Here is a 22,192-nt window from a genome sequence, read left to right as displayed (position 1 = left end):
GGCCCACAGAGCCATTTTTCCTGATTAAAATGCACACTCACACACACCACTATGTGAGATGATGGTGGTTGTTCAGTCTGTCAGGACTTTCCTGCTCTCCTAGAGAATATCTGATATCATAAATGACTTCAACTCCTCCCACGCCAACATGAGAGTGAGATTGCGAACACAGGAAAAGAGAGCAAGACACAGACAGGCAGTATATGACTGAGCTATGACAATCATACATTACCGGATAGACAGAACTGCTAATAAACAATTTCTGTCATTATGACAAAAAGGTTAGGGTTGTTATTCTCACAAACATCTGGTGCTGTACACTAAAAGGAAGCTGTGGAACGTGTAAGTCTGTCAACACCTCACACAAACAAAAATAGTGAGGGAAACTGAACAGGAAAAAGAGCTCTTTTGAGTCTCAAACAAAAGATATCAGCCCGGCTGCCAACACAGACAGGGCACCACACCTTGGCAATGATGCCGCTCACAATCAAAGGAACAGTCGTCATCAGTGCAGCCGTGTTTTTAAAGGATATCTTAAAAAGATTGAAAATATGTGTCATTATGGAAAACAATTGGGAGCCTTTAGTATACCAGGTTGTTATGTCACTCACACGCACTTCAGGCTGTTTATTTCAACACACCATAGCTAAAGAATTTCCTGTTTTTAAAATAAATAAAATAATACATTTTACACTAATCAGAATGAATATATATGACTGTACAAACAAAATATAAAATGTGCAAAGCAGCTTTGATGTGACAGCCGTAATTACTATTAATATACAATAAATATAGGATGACACAAAGCAAAAGTTGTCTTTAAAAAAATTGATTTGCACATTTGAGACATATTTTCTCTAAATGTAAAGCAAATGCAAAGACATCCACTGCGACTGCCACATATGATAATTGTCTGGCCACTGAATGCAGCATTAAATGATTTCAAACAGTATGGCTCACAAGATCCAGCAGAGGGGGCTGCTTACTGCAATCATATGCTGATTAATTGAGCTTGATTCTCCCCATGCTGCGAACATAAGTTGTCCCACTCTGTAGGCTACATGTTGGTATGTGGGTAAAGGTTACAAGGCTTTATCGAAGTCACCTTTTACCACAGGTAGCCCTTCACATCATTTTTGATGAATATTAAGAAAACAGTGATTTTCTGATTATCCCTCATCAAGCCTATATCAAACTAGGTTATGTTCATTTTTATTAATTGTGCATGTTCCTCTCTAATTAGCTAATGAGAGACAAAAAGCAGGTTTAGAGCAGAAAAATGCAAATGACTCTTAGAAAATAGCACAAAAAAGTAAATGGCAAGGCTGAGAATCATCCTTCATTGAAATGTCAGAGATAAATGGCTCAAATGTCACATCAATTAAAACGGGGGACAGTTAGTAGTTCATTAAAGAGAGAGCCATATTGCACCGTCGGGTACCGTTGCCAACCCTTACTATCTGGGGCAGACTGGCAGCGGGTCCAGATGGCACGGAAATCCTCACAGATTTCAAAATGGTCTCTGCAGGGGTGGCGTTTTCTCCCCCGCTCCCACCCTCACCGCTGAGATGGGGTGTGGGCCACAGGCCCAGGCCGGCCTACACATTCCAAACGGAGGCATGCAGAGAGCTGAAGGCAGCCACAGAAATAAAAAAACAAGGCTGCAGAGGACAACAGACATTTTTAAACAATAGCCTACATGACTGATGCCACACACTTGGTCATACTGCCTGAAATATATGCTCCAGTTAAATATATGACTGCTCCAGGCAACATAAGGCAACTCCCTCTTTTTTTCCCTCTTTTAAACTGCATATAACACTAATAAAAGGATTGTGCACTGCCTCTGTGGTGTTCATAATAACATGCTGACTTTATTAGTTGGTAATACATAGCCTACCATGTCATTGGTTGTTGGGAGTCACAAACATTATGCCTAGGACCCCGAAGACCTCACCGAGAAGTTGTCACTGGAGATGGGCTACAGAACTGGATAAATGTTTCCATTATAAAGATAACAGTGTTTGAAATTAATGCTCAAAATATGCATTATCACATGTTTTCTTGCTGTGAAAATATCAGGCAAATCAAATATCTAAATCACCACCATTACTAGTCTTCGGTGTACTGGGGACCCCCTGAAGGACCCCAAATCCCAACTTGAGACCTATTAGACAAGCCTTCTGTGTCTGTCCCTGGCAGGGGGAGGAGTGGGGACTTTGTACCGGCCAATTACAGCGCGGCAGCGGACTTTTGCCTCTTGTGATTGGCCGGCTTGATCACACAGTGTGGAGAAACAGGAAGAGACTTTCTGTCACGTTTGTTTTGCAAAGGGAGTTGGAGCGGACATCGCACAGACACAGTACGGATGTAAAAGGCTTAATTGTAAGCTACAGTGCAAATTTACGGCGTCAAACTTCCTGTAACAAAGCCTGCGTTATCTGCAGTTAAGAAATTATTCGTATACACTTATGCTATCGGGGGCTAACGTTATCTTTTGAGGAACGTTAGGCCTTGAGTCACGAGCCCATGCTTATCTTTTTCACACTGTAAATGCGCACTTAATTTTAAAAATGTGTTGTAACTAGTTTTAAGACACTTACAGACTCAAATAATTGCGTCAATCTTCGTCGGCATGAATTTCCTTAATGTAAAACAGCACAACAAAGACACATGTTGCATCTTCACACCTGCGCAGTCAAAGCGCGCTTTCTACTCAATTAATCACGCAGGTTTGACCAGGAACTACTCTAATGAGAAACGAGTCAAATGATTGACGAGCATGAGGATGCTGCCAGTGATTTTTAACAACACAAGCTGCTTATTATTTGTTGTTTCTCACCGTGCAGAGCTGGGTAAACATCCAAACATTGAAGTAGTCACTTCCTAGTCTACTGCACCGAAAATGGCAGAAAACAAACATGATAGCATTATTTTTAATCAGCGTAGACTATTAACCAAGGCCATTATTGCCAAAGTCCATTATTCTATCTATGAGTCTATTACCAGCTTGCTAAATGGCAGGCAGTATGTTCAGCGCTTATCCAAAGTGCACTGTACCATTGTTTGGCTCAGAAATTTCTCGCCTTTATTGTCAGTTCAGGCAAACCCCCGATGAATAGGCCTACAGTGAGAGCTGCAAGAGTAGAAACAAGAAAGTTGAAGCAGAGGCATTTGTGATCGCATAGCATGACAGATGTGGTTGTGTGTGTGTGTGTGTGTGTGTGTATAAAGGGGGAGCAACTGGAAGTCTAAATGAAATACTGTAAATGCATGACTACTTTTTTATCACATAATCTTTGTTTAATCTATAAATATATGTATCTAATCTTAAATTAAATGTACAGGCTACACTGAGCAGTGGAGCATTTTTATTTATTTATTGTTTGTTTTAGGGCTACAATTGTTTGGTATTTTTCCTGGAAAAAATAAATAAAAAGATTCATAGATTATCAGAATAGTTGCCGATTGCGATTAATTGATTGCAGCGGAAATTCTCCATCAGAAAGTGCCTTGTCTAAGTTGCAACAATTCGACAGAAAATTATTCCTATTTTGATCACTGAGTATTTGTCACTTTTGTAAGCAAAAACTCCAGTTAGTTAAATTATTGAGAAAATAATCAGCAGAATAATCAATAATGAAAATAATATTTTTTTCCCCGCTATATATGCGTCACAATTATCATATAAAGGTATAAGTTAAAAATGTATGAATGTGAATTACATGCACTATTAAAAAGATAGATTGTATTTGTACCCGTTAGACACTTTTCTGATCAAGGTTCCTAGAAGGAAAGGTTTCCTTAGTTGAAACTCTTACAATCAATGTGACCTTTATTTATTATAACCCCCATCTCTCAAAAACTCACATATAACATAGTCAATCATCTCTCCTTCCCTCAAAGTAAAAATAAAAAAGGAACTGCTGTCTGGTTATTGCCAGTATCCATCTCAGTCGTCAGAAAAGCTGCACGTTTTTGCTGTTGTTAAGGGCTGGAAACCAGAATCCCATCGGAGTTGCACCCTAAGGAACAAATTTAATGCTAGAAAAACATCCCGACCATCAACCAAAAATGACGGATTGAAAATAATGTCGAGCTATCTTGGGAATCCCCCACCAGACAAGGGAACAGACTGCATTGTTTTTCTCATTTATGTGATATATAGAACAGAAAGAGGGGAAGAAATGGGCGATTTATTGGTTAGATAGGCGTATTCTTTTCCATGCACAAAAGAAATATTGGATAGTAATGTGGGGATCAAGTCACATCATGACATTGTTTGGAGGCTAGGTGTTCAAATATGTAAGTCATCATCCGTTGGTGGCCCGCTAGGTTTTCAATAGATCATTCAATGCAAATGTGTGTGGGAAATTGTGAAAGTTGCCACATGAATATGTCAATGAACGTAGTGTAATTTGTGCTTCCTTAGCAGGGCAGTGAGATGAAGAAGCAGAGGGAGAGCCAGTGCACTCAGAAGACCATCTCATTGCTGAGCCCCCTGGGGACGATCCAAGTCAGTGGATGTGAGAATGGTGTGCACACCATCCAGATCCTAATGGATGTCGCACCTGCTGAAAGGTACTGTACAACAGCCGGGATGGTGACGTGATAAACAAAGGTGTGAAATTTACAGGCGGACAGAATCCACTCCTGTGATGGAGTGCCACCATTCCTCATTGGAAGCAGGGCATTTTTGTAGATCCCACAAGAAATATCCTGGAGAAAGTTGGGCAAATATGAGCAGGCACTAGAAATATGAGGGGCACTAGAATACAGTTGGGCTTGAAATTAGATTTCTGATGGCATGTGGTTGTGATTCTTCCTGCAGTATATTTGAAATTTCAGAAAAATAACTTGTTTATTACCCACAAGGGAGTTTATTAGAGCTGATGTCTGTAGGGTCAGCAAAGGCCATGGGGAGCACGGACTGTTCGCTCCTGTTTATTTATGTTTCCTCCAAGTTGTATGCAGTACTTCTGAGTGTCAACCGACACTCAGAAATGTAATATGTGATTGCATTTCATGCCCTGCCCATCCTTCAAAATTGTTAGAATGTTGACAGTCTTACTGAAGCGGTTGAAACTGATTAAACTCAGCGTTAATAAGTACTTATTCCTTATTTTTACAGGTCCACATCCTACATCTCAGATTAGTTTTGATTAGATTGAAATTAAATATCCATGTTTCGCAGATTCGCATTTGATAACCTTGAATGGTTTGGGAAATTAAACCATTTTCAAAAGCACCCGGATAGGAAGCTGTCCTTTTGAAAATGTATGTTGGAATTCTAATTTATGGAAACCCATTAATGACCTTGTATATTATACCTCAACATGTGTTTCCTTCTCAACTGTCTGCTATTTCCTAAAATTCATCAAGCAGTAAAAACATTCCACTTGTTGTTAATGAGTTGAAGTGAGAAAATTAATAATATGGAATTTTGATTATGGAAGATGTCCTGTAACCATGCGCAAGCACCTTTCTCCGTCTCCTTGTGAACAGGGTTTAATTTGTGTGTTCAGGTTCAGTAGGAATATGCAAATGAATTTAATGATTCGCATCACTAGATCATTTCTCAGTTTAATATCATTTGCTATGTCGGTCACAAGTGAAGCTCTGATCACATCGCTGTCTGTATGTTCTCCAAGGTGTGAGCAAGAAATCATTAAACAAAATGTTTAGATTTTATCACGACCAGTTGAATACGCAGTTATTGTCATAGGACAGGGGAACTAGAGCCACCTCAGATATATGGAGTAACGCAATGTAAACAGGCATTAAGGGAGGCGAGATAAAGTGACAAAATATAGGCTTATCTTTGCAACCGGCTTTACATGTAGATCTCACAAAAGCCTGCCTGTAGCAGTAATAGTTCAAATCAGCCATTTCTATTGATTTATTTATGACATACTAAACAAGGCTCTCTCCAGCTTTGGATGTGGTGTGGTACAGGCTTAGGGAGTCAGTGTGATAAATGATCTCTAAGACCATATTTTGGATAAGGGAAATAGATGACGTCTATGCATAACATAACAGGAGAACTATAGTAGATATTTGTGAGTGAGTCAAAGCTTTGAAGGCTTATATGACTGCGTTTGTTCTCTGTGCTTCTTTCAGAATTCACTATTGGTTGGTGCTGAACAGCCAGAGCAGCAACAAAAGCATTCATGGCATTGATAGATAGTTATTGATAAATGCCATTATAGCTACATAAACGCCCTTGAAGTATTGCTTATACACCATGACCGTCAGCTCTTTCTAATAGAAACGTCTCAAGCCCCTTTTGCTTCCTAACTGATCTTAGGAACATTTCCTAAAATCAACCTCCTCTGCCAGTCTAACGACAGCCCTGAAGGCACCATCAGATGAACAAATTCATTACATCTCAACAACCCCTGTTGGGGCCCTACGCACCAGCCTCCCTGTTAACCAGCTTTTCCCCTCTTTAGTTTTTAGCATGGCCTCAGCGTTCACAGAAAAATGATACGCATTTTGTTTACAGGAGATTACTATTATCTGAAATATGATTCTTCTTGCCTCCTTCACACAGAGCACAGACACATAATACAGAGGAAATCATAGAGTACTTTTTTATTAGGGTGAAAAATGAAAAAAGGGCTGGACTCCTGCCCCGAGACATTTTGTGAGCATATTATTTTACAATGCTTTGATCAATTTGTCTGTCAAGCTGGCTGAGATGTGGGGGAGCAGGAAAAAAGCAATTTAGCTTGTGAGGTCCTCAATAGAAATGTACTACAGGAGCCTGTGTATGACATGTTGCATTAGAACCTGAGTACCCTTTATTGCCTGATAATGTCGCAAGGCAATGCTGATATCAATCACCCTTTAACAGCCAGTATGATGTGTTTTTATGAAAAGTAAAAAAAAAATAATGCATGAAGCATTTCTTGGAAAATAATTGATTTAATTCTGAGCTGAGGGATTTCTACTTTTAACAACAAAAAAATATTGTGTTGGTAAAAAAAAACAGGCATAAAATGTGCTAGAAGCTAAAAATTGTTAAGAACAAGCTCTTTGCATATGCTCCTATAGAAAATTGTAATTAATTTTACACGGATAAACATTCTGTCTCATTTGCATATAGATATAAACAATATATTTGTGCATCTGAATTCCCAGCACACTTTGGTCATGTGGTCTGCCTAAAATCCTAAGTGGCTAAAACCCAAAATTATCATTATATTTCCCAGGCCATAAATCCGCCTTTTTACTCTGACACAAAGCCTTATAAATCTGTGTCTGATTTTTCACATTGCACATTGTTTTTAGTTAATGATTTTCATCTGTTTGTTGTTGCTGTGATAGTGGGGAAATGTACCATATGCTCCGGCAAAAGACAAATGATTAGCAAATGAAATTCTGGACAGCTGTCTGACTGAAAGCGTTTGGTTGATAGCATTCTGCTACCATAATTAGCTTAAGCTTTGGGTTAATTAACTTTCTACCTGGATATGCATAATAATAGCATTCTGGAGAAAGCCAAGGAGCTTCCAGTATATCAGCAGCAAAGGCTGGCTTTTTATTTTGTATTTCGGCAGCATATTTCAATTTCAAGAGGCGATTTAGCTCGGGAGCATCGTCAAATATTGTAGATTTTACTCCCCAAGCCAGATAATTCTGAAACAATAGGGGTGTATTATGTGGCAGAAATGCCATTTCTGAATGTAATTAAAGCGGATGAAAGCAATCACCAATTTTTAAACGCTTTTGTCTAGCATGAGGCCCACTTGTAAAAAAAAAAAAAAAAAAAAAAAAAAAAAATACCCATCAAGAGGCAAGAGAACCCCCAAGTTCTTATATAAGAGGCCTTTGAGACTGAAGTGAAGTACAACAGTAATTAGTCTTTTGTATGAATTTGCCGGCCATGGTCATGATTAGTTAAGAATATGAGAGGACTGCAGAACTGCATTGGTCTTAAGGAGGAGGGTGTTAAAGTCTATTTATCACCAGTTATCCTCACAGCTTTCCATTATCACTGACAACACTGGATGGGGCCTGAGAACAGCCTAATTGTTCTGAGGTGGAGTGTTTTTGTGTCAAACCCGTCACCCCAGTCACATTGGCATTCATAAGCAGCCAGACATTTTCCATCTATCTAGCCCTAATACCCAAGCTGTCACAACAGCTTTTACACACTACCAACGCGAGTGTGAAATATCTGAGGTGATGCATTTATCGTTTTTCTCACACTCATGTAGTGTTGTGAATCAATGTCCTGGTTCACACTGAATAGTAGTATGGTAAATGTGTTCCCTGTTTGGGGCCTGTTTACATGATGTGCTCACACACCGGGAACCATATCAACAACTTATTTTTTTTGCTACTATAATTTCTCTCTCTTCCTCTCAGTCTCTCTTTCTTCCTCTTTCTCTCCCCGGGACTCCTATATTTAGTCCAACTCGGAATTTTAGTCCATTTAAATTATAATCATGCTTGATATAAAGACACATCTGTGTGCTAAATAAACTGCTTACATTTGTAACTAAACTGCTTTGTCATACAAAAAGTGATCTGCTGAGATATTGAATGAAATCATCAATAAAGCAGGGTGGAGACTTTTTGACGTAGTCCCTTTAGAAATAGTATGAATAATTCATTGTGTAATGATATTCAGATGATTTTTGTTCTATTTTTTACTGCGGCCTTAGAATATTGTTTTGCATGTTATGAAGTGTAGTACTCAGCTGCGTATTCATTAAGGTGCTGCTCCCACTGGCCCTTGGACCCATCTGTGCACTATGTTTATGCCTCCATCTCTCGGGACCGTCCCAATCAGGCTGCATGTGCCATTTCCTGTGTAAACCAACACCTGTGTAACACACTACCTGTAAACCGCCCTATGCAGACGAGACACTGACATTCACTCAGATGAAAATCTGCAAATGTTGTGGTTTCTAAAGCAGAACCTCCAGGGTGAGGACAGGAGCCGAGTGAGAGTTACTGTTCACTGTTGAGATACAGCTAAAAGCAGCTCCTGCTGTTTTTTTTTTCTTCCCCCTGCTGTCGACCGGGAAGTTTTCCCGTCACAAGGGTTGTGCTAGTTTGTTTTAGAACTTGATTGGATTCTATATCTGCAACATGCAGAAGTGTACAGTGTGTGACATACTAAGGCAATATGCAGAGAGATGATTCCGCTCTGACATCTTGGAGAGGAGTACGAGTCAATTATGCCCAAGTGTTGTTCTTGCTTATCTTCCTGCGGCACCAAACAAGGATTTAGTCAAGGATTTAGGGGTGAGGGGGCGGTGGTGGGGATCATGGTAAGCGGTTCACAACAAAACACTCAAAACTCCTGGGAGCGGGCACTGATTTAAAAATAAATTACAGAAGACGAAGCGCTAACACTCAAGGGCCCTCAGCAGTGCTGGCGTACACAGGTGAAGATTAGCCTCCTCGCTAATCAGAGGAACAAGGCAGTAATTTGCTCTGAACACAGACAGTAATTAGGACTTGGTGACACTGGATTCCCATAATGCCTTTGAGCTTGACGTGGTCAAATTTTGACAGAGGCTATCCATGCAGGGTCACTGTCCCCCCAGTCTCTCGGTCCTCTTCAGTTGAGGCTCTAAAAGGTCCCTGCAGTTACAGGGGATCCCTAATGTACTTTATGCCTCCCTCACTGGCTCCTTACCATTCGGGTAATTGGAATCTCTTACTGTGGCACTTGAGAATAGAGGCTAAAAACACTATTTGAAACTGCTCAGTAGTCTGTTGTAGATAAACATTGCTGCGTCGGGGTGTGGATACACTACATAATGGAGTAAGAGTTAAGGCTCTGGTAATACATGCCTTCACTGACTCCTGTGGCTAGCCATTTGGGAGAAGACCTAATTGTTGTGTGCTTTGTTGCCTACTCTGCAGTATTTTACCACCACCTTTATGTATTGGATTGAGTGTTGCGGCCTCTTTGGTGGACATTTGCTAATAAGAGTTGTTGGATATCTAGAGAGTAGTTTATCCGGCCAAGTTGTTTTTATTTTGAAACAGCAGAGCACAAAACGTGCGCCCCAAAACAGAATAGGGAGCATTCCTTACAGCTTACCACTCCAAAAGCTCTTGACTTTAGTGCCGCAGTAGCTAGATAGGCATCTGAATGATCTTCAAATGGTTGAACGAGCTGCATTGAGCAAGTGGCTTACAATTGTATCACAGCCTTTGGCTCAGAGACCATCAGGATCTTGACATTCATAGAGACATGCTGTATTTTTTTCCCTTTTTAGACAGTCATTTTAGGCTTTTTTCATGCTCTCTTGAGTCTTTGACGTCTCTGAGTTAAGTATCTGCGGCTATAAGGCTGAGGAAAATATTGGACTGCTCTTGGCCTTTTCTATTTCATCCTCTGACCCGCCATGTTACCCATGATCGGTGAAGGAGAACTCTGGCAGGCTGTGTCAAAAGTGACAGCCGATCGAGTCAGGATGAGCGCCATCACGCTTCACAGGATGGAGGCATGAGTTCTGAGTTTTTCCCCTTTTTGTGCAATACACCATTACACCCTTCGCCAGATTCCTTTCAATTAGGTCCTGTGGTTAACCTGTTTCATTCTTACGTCTGCAGCTGATAGAAAAAGTCTTACTGAAGTCTTGTGCAACTCGAGATACGGAATATGCCAAAGGAAATTGACAGATTTAATGTCAGCTATTTTTTCCTCTTTGTCTCCTTTGATTGTTTCTTCCAGGATGAATGAAATAACCTCCAACATTATATAAATGCTCAATTCATTCTTTATATTAGAGTTGGAAAATAGTTAGAACTCCAAATGGCTCCCACTTTATGCAGCAATGATTTATGGTAATTGGAAATTGATTGTGACAGGAGCACAATATTAGAAATTTTCTCAAATCACAATCTTCTATCAAGGGAAATATTCTTTTTAGTGCAGCAGATCCTGGCTAGTTTGGAATTAGTTTCTTATTTCCTTACCTGTGATGAAATAGTAAACGCCTGAAGGACATTGAAAAAGATAGGATTCTAACTAGTCAAAAAGATAATAAATAAAAATTTTGCTTTAACCACATTTTAATTGTTTATTCCAACGTAAACACAGTTATTGGAATACTGTTAACTATTCACTGCTAACTATAATTATTGGTTTTTATACAGTGTATGGCAGTTACTTTAAGACAATATAAAGATTGCTCCTCCTTTGAGAGTTTCTTTGTAATTAGCCCGAAATGTATTACGCATCTCTAATCTCTCATTTGAAGGGCAGAGTTTCTAATGTGCCAGTGTGGACTCTATAAAGATCATGTGATGCTGCTTGATTTGTGATTCATTGAAGCGACTGGAAATGTTGCCAGAGCAGGAGCTACATCTCCACGGCCCACATGCTCTTTTAAAACAATCCCCCATTGCACCTAGAGGTGACAGACTTCAGCTCGACTGATGTTGTTCCACTTTTATTTATTTATTTTGGTGTTGTTTACCGGCCATAACATGTACTGCATTGCATTAACTTTTACTACTGTCAATGCTATATCACTCAAAACACCTTTAAAGCCGGCGCATCCATAATGGAGGACTGAGGGGAGAGGAAAATTAGCCACGGTGACAAGTCTGAAGTGTGGGCTGGAGGTCAAAGGTGCCAAGCCTTAAGCAAAGGTGCTCTAGCCTTTGTCCGGTAGATTGTAAGGGCCTGCGGGTCCAACAGGAACATTTCCACACACAATATCCCCAAGCTGTCAGTGTGCAGCGGCTGGAACATCCTCTCAGAGAGAAAGAGGGGCTGTGGAGGGGTAGAGGAGGTGGTGGTGGTTATGGGAGGAGGTGGTGGTGGGAGGAGGCACGCTGGGGGTTGGGGTGGGGGTGGGGGGGGGCTGTAGAGAAGGAACAGTGGCCTGAAGATCCTTGCTAAGAGAAAGAGAGGTAGGGGGATGGTGGTGGTGGGTCTGGGGGTGTAGGTGGTGGGGAGCCAAAAGAGCTGGAGTGGGAGGATAGAGAAATAGAGAGGGGGAAATGAGGAGGGAGAACTGGCGGGGGAGGAAGGGGTGGTAGGGAGGGGAGGGATAGAAAGGAGAGACAATGACAAGTAGAGGCTGGCTGGGCACTCACCCATGCCGACAGAGATTGCCATGAGCCATGGCCATTGTTTGAGTGGGTCTCAGCACAGGACCCGCCGGTGGGTTTCCGAGTTTTCACCACTCAACTATAAACTGCTGTGTGGTTTATTTAGAAATGAGAGTATTTACACATTTTACTGTATTTACACCCACTGTTAAACAGCACCCAGGAGATTTTCATCACACAGCCACAAACTAGCAGGCAGAGCGGTTCCCTGAAAACTGACCTGCTCAGTCATAACACTCCAGTAAACCTCAGCTTCACGTGTCCAATATAAAACGTTGCTCAAACTGTGACCTGCAGAAGTGTAAAAACACTTTAGGGCCGTGTTGTTACGGCAGGCAAGAGAGAGACGGTCTGTGTGTTTAACAAAGTAAATGTCTATTATTAATACCATACAGGATAAGCCAATTTTGAAAAAGGGGCACTTAAATGGTGATATTATTTATTTATAAGTCCTGTACACCAGTTAATGGAATTGGCGGCCTGCTTTAGATCCACAACACAGCTTGAGGTCCACTTTGCAGTAATGCACATGCTAAGAGAGGACCTTCCCAGTAGGGTCTTTAAGTGTCAAATATGGGTCAGTCTGCTTGCATTGACCTGGGGGGTGGTCAGCAGCGGAGAGAAATTCAGCTGTTAAGTGATGCCAACTCAACCATCGGCAAATTCCTCCAAGCATCTACTCATGCTAAGATGCACGTCCAAGTGCAGCGCTTTGCTGGCCAGCACCGCTCTGGCCAAAAAAAATCCATTTATTCTTGTCATGAACTATAAACTAGACCCAAGCAGAGTTGAAACTGTTGTTAACGCTGTGCTCTTAACTTTTTTCCGTAAAACAGCTGCAAGACTTTTGAAAACTCTTTTTTTTTTTTTTTTTTTTTGGAAACTGGTTCTGCTTCTTTAAAGTTGTTTGAAATAAACTGTTAGCACCATTCCTTATGATCTGACAATGTTTTCTTTAATACTCTATCATGCTGCACTTCATATAAATATATATCCACCGTCTTTATATTTTCTCTAGCTTTCTGTCTTTCACAGCTCTGTTATTTGTCACAGCCCAGTGACAAGAGCACCTGTGAAATTCAAAACTTGAGAAGAACACATCTTGATTAACAACTTTAGTTTCACTCAGCAAATTATGTCATCTTGCATCTGTGTCACCCATGGCACGTTCTTACACTCTTGTGACATATTTTAGCACTATTCAACAAAGAATTGGGTATTATGATTGCTCCTCTGATCCCCACCTCAACTCCCCATCCTGCCTTATATCCCTCACAGGAGCAGCGAGGCCCTCCTGAGCTGTGTGGTCAACGATAGCCCGGCAGAAATGAGCCCCGAGTTGCAGCGCTGCATTGAATGGCTCCAGGCGTACTTCAGTGAGCCGCAGACCACTGGGAGTCTCCCGCTCCCTGCCTTTCACCACCCCGCCCTGCAAGGAGGTCTGTCATGGATAAATATTTGCAGAGCCATGACTGGGATCAGGCTTTCACTCTTAATTGTCAGTTACATCACTTACACTCACTGGCTCACTGTGTTATAATGAAGTATTTTATGGCTGAGAGAGAGAGAGAGCGAGTGAGGGAGCGAGAGCAGAGGAAAAGCGAGTGAGTGGGTGAGCGAAGGAGAGAGAACAGAACACAGAGCTGTAACTTGGTTCAGTAATCTGTGGCAGCTCTTACCACGCGTGTTAGTCTTGGCAAGCTTTTCCATGATTCTTGGCACATTCTTTGAAACTGATCGAATTCCACTCTTGACATTTTCAGACAGGAAGCTTTATTTTTTTCAATGACAACATGTGAATGGTGGTAAAGTTTGAATGAGCTTATTGTTGGCTTGACCAGTCACCTAGGGCGAGTAAAATGAAAGCACCCCAAAAAATGGACAATTAGCGTCCTTTCAATCAGTAGTTGTGACTGGAGAGCGAATGATTGAGGGCGCAGAGGAACAAAACGAGGAATTAATTATCCCTGGCGTTTTTTGTTTCGAGGAAACAAACAACACTTTCAGCCTGACAACTCATTTTTGAAATCATAAACTTATCGCACCCATGCCATTTTTGAAAAAACAATTACAGATTATTTCTTTGTCACACTGAGACGCTCATTGCATTCAAACTTAAAGATTTTCATAAGCACTCATTTAGACCCAGAAGCACACCTACATAGGGAGAAAAAAACTCTAATATATGCATTTAACAATTGTGCCTCTCTTCCCCTGCAATCAGGCCTTAGTTGCTCTCTAATTTCATGCAGATCTGCAGTGCTTGAGTGATGGCATTTTCAATGAGCAGGTACTCCATCGAGACCCTGTATACTGCTATGAGTCCCACGCTCCGGCAAAGGCAATGCAGAAATACATCAGGACCAATTACGATATCAACTTTCAGTGTGATTCCCTTCGCCACCAAGTGCTTGTGTACCAGCCCCAGGCTCTTTCAAATCGCATCTCATCTGAAGTCTTTGGGGTTTTAATTAAATTTCAGGATAGATGGAATTCTTCATTAGTACCTGATCTGAATAGGTGATTGTGCTGTGTTCCACCTCTCTCCCTCGCCTGTTGTTTTGGGGCTCAGTAAATACAGGGTTTAGGCTTGGATTGCTCTCAGTAGTCAGAACCATAGGCCATGCCAGTTTAAAAATGTTAAATGTAAGCATCAAGAGTATTTGTCTTTTGAGGGAGGAAAAATAGCAGTTTTCCTTTTTTTTTTTGCTTGTTGATTCACAAATAATAAGGATTAGTTTTTGCCTTACTGCTGTACAAATTCTTACCAGATCAAGTCATGCAGGGGCTGCCTGCCTGTGAAAAAAATACAAGTTTAATCAGGTCATTACAATCTGTGACAACCAACTTTTGTTTGCTCAGTTATCTTGTGGGAGAACCCGAACGCGACAGCGCTCTCGCTGCACTTGTCATGTAATATTGAGTTGTGACCTTCACTTGAAGTGTTGCCATGTTTATTTACACATTTCTGACAAAACAAGCCACTTTTCATATTAGCTGTCATGATATACCTGAGCAACAGAGGTGACATGAAAGGAGATGCGAGGTGCAGTTTTCTATACTGTCTGACTGATTGTCATGCGCAACATCACACACAAGTTTGGTTGTCAGAGGTAGAGGAATGGCGAATGCGTGCGTGTGTCCTGCTCAGAGGGCTTGTGCATGTTTGTGCGTGCGTGCACTTACATTTGCCCCCCCCTCAAAAAACACAGACACCACCATGAGTTCTTAAAACGATGCATATTCTTATCTCATTAATTATACATCCATATGTAACAGACGAGAGGATCTTAGTCTCAGTAAGCGGCACAGGGAATATGCAGGGAGGGGGCCTGGCAAAGGGGGGGAAGGGCGCTCTTCAAAGCCCAAATGACTGTGTTCCTGCAGGAGCCTGAACCTCCCCCTGTGCACAGCGCAGGGCGAGATGAGACACTCACCAGGACTCGCCCCTGTGATGTGGAGAGGAATTAGGGAAATGAACGTTTTCAGAATATCGAATAATCAGAGAATCATCAGCACCCCGTCAGCCTTCAAAAGTATGGATCCCTCAAGACTCAAGAGACACTTTGACTGGGAGTCAAAGTCTTCCCTCCTATTAGACACAAAGGATAATGAGGTAGCTCCATTTCCACTATTGTCTTTTTATTGTCACAGCCATGTATGAGGGGACTGTCAGCTGGAAGTCATCTCTCCAAATCTATCATTAGCAGGCCCGATGGAATTCAGTTTATTGTTGTTGTTTTTTCAAAATTGCTCTCATAAACAAAATTATGAGCAAATCAATCATATATGTCAATATGTTCATAATCCTTAGATCTGTTCGATTTTACTATGGCTCAATCTGTCTCTGCCTCTGCAGTGGCCCTATCACCTGGCCTTGTGGTGTAGGTAATGGCCTGTGACATAATTATGGGATGTCTGTAAACATGTAAGTGGTTCCTCTCAACTTTTATTTAAACAATTGACATCACTGCACCCCGATCTAAAGAGGGTCCTGACCCCAGACACACCGTATTAGGCTTTTTATGAAGTATGGGGCTAGGGGACTGCGCTCCAAATCATTGCTGGTCACCCCGAGTGACCCGCATGAAGTCTCTGTCGCTAACACTGATGAGGGCAAAGTTCTTTAACCTCTACAGCAGCAGATAAAAGCTCATCTCCAACAGTTTTGGACAAAAACTGAGTGTGAAACCTTCCAGGAAAAGAACTGCTCAGGATTTATAAAAGGTGTAAACAGCCCTGTAGCTTGTTGCTCGGTCTGCTTGTAGGCGAAAGTGATCAGCAGTGTCTGCTGGCGTGACAGTGACTTTGGTTGTTTGTCAATAACGTTTGCATCAACTGGGATTTGTCATAGCCATAGTCTGGGCAAGTTGTCATCTACCCACCAGTGACAAAGCGATATCAATATGTACCACGCACATCATATGGCCAAATCCGAGCTTTATGAGGGAGAATAATGCATAAAAAGAAATTTCAAGGGTGTATCTCCTCTCCTCATAACATTAAGTCTGTCTGCGTAAGAACCCGTCATCTCGTTGACAGCGTGATTATTACCTGAAAAATTATTAAACAGTACCTACGGGCCTTGTTCAAGACAAAGAACTCACATGGGTGCGCATCAATCAAATATATCCCCTTTAGGTTTTACACTTATTCCCCCCAGTTTAGGCAAATTGCCTTGTTCGCGTGGCTTTGTGTAGCGGAGAGTGACTATAAGGTAGCGAGGGAGCCTGGGGAGCAAAGGATGTTCACTCTGTAGAAGAGAGACAGGGGTGTGACATGTTTTCACACAATGCCAATTTAGAGGGATTTCTCATAGATCACTTGTCATGTGCTCTCTTAGACCATATAAATGAGAGAGAATGGGAGATCACTAATTGAATTTTCATGACTGAGTACATGTATATACTAGAAGAATGTCACCCCCCGTCTTGATAACGAGACTATTGTTCCCCATCTTGTTCTCCGTGCAAAGAGAAGTGTTGTTCGCTTGCTACACAAGCTCGGTGCTTCAACGTCTTAAGGTTTGGAGATGCTTCACATACTTTAGCAATCAGAGCTAGACAAACATGCCTCTCAGTCACTGCCTGGTAATCCAGAAAAAAAAAGATAATGCTACTGCTAAAGTGCTAATGAAATCAAAGCCGTTAATGTGGTCGGTTAAGCTGCGGATGATTTGAAGAATTCCGCCATTTAAGTGAAGATGATATAATGAATCTACTCTGAATAGAAAGCAATTAAAAGGACAAATTGGTCTGATTAACCTCAAAGTCATCCCACTGCCACAAATGGTGTGCAACATTCAAATTATTATTATTAAAAATCTGGAGCAGATTTGCAGTCTTTTTGGCCTCTCTTAATCCTTTTAAATGAAGGAGCGAACTTTTTTAATTTTAGCTGTGACCTTTCAAAGCATAACCTAGATTTTTCTGCCATAGAAATAATTTTCTCACATCTGCTCCTGTAGCGTGTTGATACTAGTTCTAAGGTCAAATTGAGGGACTTCGATGTATTTAGTTGCTTAATGAGTATTGCAAAGAAAAAAGGGAGTCATACAGAGCCCTTTTGAAGACGAACCGGACCTCATGTGGTTGGACATTATGAAAAACTAAGACGATCAAACTGTAGGGATGCCTCAAACTTTTGATTCAAATTCAGAACACTAGTTTATTTTAAAGGAGTAAAATCTTGGTTGTGGATAACTGTTGTTATATTGTCATCACCCTCCCAGTCAGCTGTCTGAGTTTGATTTATTAAATGAGAATGTTTCGCTTCCTCTGTTCTCTCCTTCTGTCTCCCGCTCTTCTCTGTCCTCTTCTTTGTGGCAAAGATGCGTTCACCAGCCGCGTGTTGCAGGTACTTCTGAGGGATGTGAAGTTTGGAGAGACGGTCTCGTACAAACGCCTCGCTGAGATGGTGGGAAACCCCAGAGCGGTGCGGGCGGTGGGAGGGGCCATGAGGAGGAACCCGGTGAGTGTGACTGACATTGATTGACAGGCTTCTCTCTTACTTACTTTATTTAGTCAAATAGGAAAAGTAATTGTTTTTATGTTTGTTATTAGATTTTAATTAACTGCATCAGATCGTGTATGTTGTTGTCAAGTGGACCAACACTAAAGCTCCCAATAGTAAATAGTTAGTCATTTTATATGGGTAATGTACTGACATCACTTACAGAATTAAATATAGTGCTGCAACGATTAGTCAGTTAATTGATGGGACTAGAATATATTAATCTACAACTATTTTAATAATCTGTTAATCAGTCACCTTTTAAAAGCCTAAACTCTAATCAAATGTGAGGGTTTGCTGCTTTTCTGTGTTTTATCTCACTGCAAACTGAATATCATTTTGGACTGTTGGTTGTATAAAAACAAGACATTTGAAAACGTCACCTTGGAAACTGTGATGGCTATTTTCCATTATAGACTTAACAATTAATCGAGAAAATAATCATCACATTAATCAATAATAAAGATAATGGTCACATACGACTCAAATGAAATTGAAAGTGTCATTTGGATAATGTGAAACACATATGAATTCAATGGGTTTAAAGGATTTACATCAATATTTTATGCTGTAATTGCATAAAAGACTTTTGAAAAAGGTTAAATGAAAAAATTAAATGGTGAATGTGTTAATAGCTGAATAAGCAAATATGGAAATTCATAAATCGATATGATATGTAAACTACACTGTTGGTACATTTAAACGTATATGATCAAAAAACACGATGATATATAGAATGATTTTCAGCCCATCGGGTTTGTTTCAATTTTTTGAAGAGGCACTACTTAAGAAAAAAGTACTTGTGTACTTCACGAGAAATTTCCAATAAAATTATTTCTAAGAAGTCTTTCTGATGCAGGATATGTAATCTAAACCGTAGGTGTGTTTGAATATGTGCAATGGGCGAAGTAAACGCCTCCCTCTGGGAACAGCTGAGAAGTAAAAGTCTACCTACAGCACAATTTTAAGCCCACACCTTTTGTTCCCGTTCTCTCTAGTCTTTACTGTAGATGTTCGCTGCAAATCTCCAATTCTGGTAGGAAACCTGGCCCGCATCATTTTGCCCATGAATCCACTGTGTACAGAATGGAGGGCTAGAGGGCAAGTGGTGTGTCTTCTTTTGATCAAACCCTTTGATCAAAGCCCGTTTAGCTCTGCCCATGTAGTGCTGTGGGCACCACCGGTGTGCTCTGTGAGGCAGAGAACACTTGTGCAGAAATGCAGCCAGTGAGATGTTCTTCCTCATATGTGCTGAGAAATTGCTTGTGTACATCCTCATCTTAGTACAGTGTTTTTTTTTGTCTGACTCTGTTTTTGTTATTCAAGTAGGAAGAAAAGTAATTTATGATTTAAACAAAAACAAATTTCAAACAGAACAAATGCTAATAAACCATAAAAAATTGCTTGTGTGTGTTTTAACTACTTTCTTTATATACTTTATATGTTACATTAGCCAATGGCATTGCTTCTGGATGGCTGTACAATACCTCTCAGTCTCATGTTTTACAGACATTTCTTTCCTTTCGTCAGGGAGGCTGGGAGCCTGAGCCCTCAGCTCCTGATACAGATCCAGAGTCAGATTGTCAGTGTCAATTACTTGTCAGTAGCGCTGCTTCACTCAGGCTTCAGCTGTGAAAAGCTCAGTGTGCTCAATCGATCCTCGCCTCTCTGTGGCACTTCTTCTTCACCAGGATTTGAGTATTGATAAGCCTGGTGTAGTGCTCTTTTCCCCCCAAGTGAAGAGGCAGATCCGAAGGCCTTGAGGGTACCCTGCTCTCCCTCCAAACCCGGGGAACAGTATTGATCGGAATACTCGAGCAGTATTTCTCTGTCTGCAAGGTTAATCTGGGGCTCGGAAAGTTTTATTGCTGTTGATATGGGAGCGGGTTTAATGATGGATTTGAACTGAAACACACAGCATGTCCTACTTTTATATAAAGGGCTTGCGGAGCAGCCATCATGTCAGGATAAATTGGTTAAATTGGAGGAAAACAGTCACAATGCAGCAGCAGTTGTGATGTTTTTCCTATTTAGTATAACGAGAACAAAATGAGGGCAACATTAAGAATATTTTAAAAGAAATAATTGCTGTGATTCACTCCAACCATTGCCACTCTTCTTGTTCTGAATTCACAATGATCGAAGTGTTTTAGGCTTGCTTGTTTAATCTTTCTCCAGCCATTTAGTTTACAAAGAACTCGGGACCCCCCTGGCAGTCGTCTGCAACAAGAGTAAACGCTCCACCGACTTCCTCTTTTTAATGATCACAGGGTTATCAGATCTTAATGTTGACACCCTCTCGATTGAATATTCATCCTGCTGGTGTTTTTGCCCATTAATTTTTGATTGCTTCTTTGCTTTACACTATTAAAGAGTAAAAAACATTTATACCCAAAGACTGAGCCATCACCCTGAATGTGGATTTGTGCAGGATCAAACCAGACATTTCTGGTGTGGCACTTTGTTTTCATGCAGTGCATGAACATATAAAAGCAAAAAAAAAAAAGAAGGTGCAGATTCATATTTTCTGCATGTTGGTTACTTTTAAGTCAAACCGTTTATGTGGTAAATCAGAGTTCCTTTAATACATAATACATATCTACTATCAACAGCTCCAACTGTTGTGTTGCTGCGACAATAAATGTCAACCTGAGAAAAAGAAAGCAGTTGATTTTTTAAGCTCCGATCCTCTTCTCAAATATTAGTTTTTTTACTAACCCATCATAGTTTTGGGGTAACAGTAATGATCCTTCATGGATATTTTTTAAAGTTTAAAACTTGTACACTGAAAATATGGTTTTACTGAATTTATAAAGATAAAAGTGTCTCTGTTTCCATGTCAAAATGTTCTTGCATAATAAGTGTGTTTATTTCCTCAGAATTGAATTTTCTCTCTCTGTTTGTGTGTGCCAGGTTCCTCTCCTCATCCCCTGCCACCGAGTCATTTCTAGCAGTGGACAGAGTGGGCCGTACATGAGCGGCAAGGGCGACCATCTCAAACAATGGCTGCTCACCCATGAGAGGCAGAGAGGGGAAGGCTAAAGCATAACAGAGGCCAACTGTCCTTCATTCAGTACACACACACACACACAAAGAATTTTTTTTAAGAACACAAAACAGGGCCATAAAGTTTAGCGTGCTTGGCACACACTGTGGAACAACTGGAGTTACTTGTAGATATTCAGTTTATCCTCCTTTTTTAAAATCTAAGAATAGAGATGCTGCATAGTTAATGTGATACAGAGTTGTTGCAGAATTAGAATGTACAAAAATAACTTAAACAGAGAACAGTAGGAATTACAAACATATGCTCCCGTGGGTCTCCGTTGCGTTTGCCAGATAGTGCTGGAATGGTTTTTCTAAAGAATTATTATTCCCTTAAAAATATGTCTCTTGCATTGTTGTTGTTGTTGTTTTTTTTTCCTGAGCAGAATTAGTCTTTGTACCTCTCGTTGGTTTTTTAATTTCCTGCCAAGTGAATGCTTTGTTCAACATCCAGTGATAAAGGCTCTGAATTTTACTGCTACAAAGCTTTGTAGTGGAGCATTTGTTTTGTCTTCATTTAGATCTCATTGTTTGCTCTTGCCTTATAATCCACCTAGAGTGGAGATGTCTTACGCATTATATACTGTACTTTTGTTACATTAGACATGTTTAAATAAATGCATCTCAAAATGACAAATCCTACCTTTTCATCATATTAATTGTATTTAATTTAAAAATTGATTTCACGTAGCGTTCTCTCAGTTCAGCTCATAATTAATTATGCTCTATGTCTTCTCTCCTCGCTGCAGCTCTCTGTATGTTAGAGTTCCCTTTTTTATTTCTGAGTAGCGTTTTCCATTAGAGGGCAGTACAGAACGGGAAACAGAAATCAACATTTCAACCTTGAAACTCATCATGCACATTTAATCTCCAACTTAAATGTTTATATCTTATGTTATTTTTCATCACAACCCCGTGTAATCCCTCTGGGAAGAATTATTATTTCTTTAAAACGATCATATGGAGAGGGCAGCAGTGGTGGTGCGTGTTTAGAAAAAGCAGTTGCTTTAACTGAATATGTCCTGTACTTGTATTTTCCACATTT

General features: G+C 40.6%; 1 protein-coding gene across 2 annotated transcripts; it reads left to right on the top strand.

The window, feature by feature from the left end:
* The first annotated feature begins 2,257 nt into the window (after window positions 1-2,257).
* On the top strand, window positions 2,258-21,789 carry mgmt (O-6-methylguanine-DNA methyltransferase). 2 transcript variants are annotated; one of them, XM_038737425.1, is made up of 5 exons: window positions 2,258-2,385; window positions 4,433-4,581; window positions 13,369-13,529; window positions 17,921-18,060; window positions 21,016-21,789. In XM_038737425.1, exons 2-5 carry the CDS (start codon window positions 4,445-4,447, stop codon window positions 21,142-21,144), a joined length of 567 nt encoding a protein of 188 aa, XP_038593353.1. In that variant the 5' UTR covers window positions 2,258-2,385; window positions 4,433-4,444; the 3' UTR covers window positions 21,145-21,789. The 2 variants fall into 2 exon arrangements, with proteins under 2 accessions (XP_038593353.1, XP_038593352.1); XM_038737424.1 differs by having other exon boundaries at window positions 2,313-2,385; window positions 4,436-4,581.
* The last annotated feature ends 403 nt before the right edge of the window (window positions 21,790-22,192 follow it).

Source organism: Micropterus salmoides, unplaced genomic scaffold (assembly GCF_014851395.1).
Source record: "Micropterus salmoides isolate LMB-PRFRI ecotype aquatic unplaced genomic scaffold, ASM1485139v1 Ms_hic_scaffold_22, whole genome shotgun sequence".
Classification (NCBI taxonomy): Eukaryota; Metazoa; Chordata; class Actinopteri; order Centrarchiformes; family Centrarchidae; genus Micropterus; species Micropterus salmoides.
The sequence above is the reverse complement of the archived record's forward strand: the minus strand, read 5'-3'. Positions and strand labels throughout refer to the sequence as shown.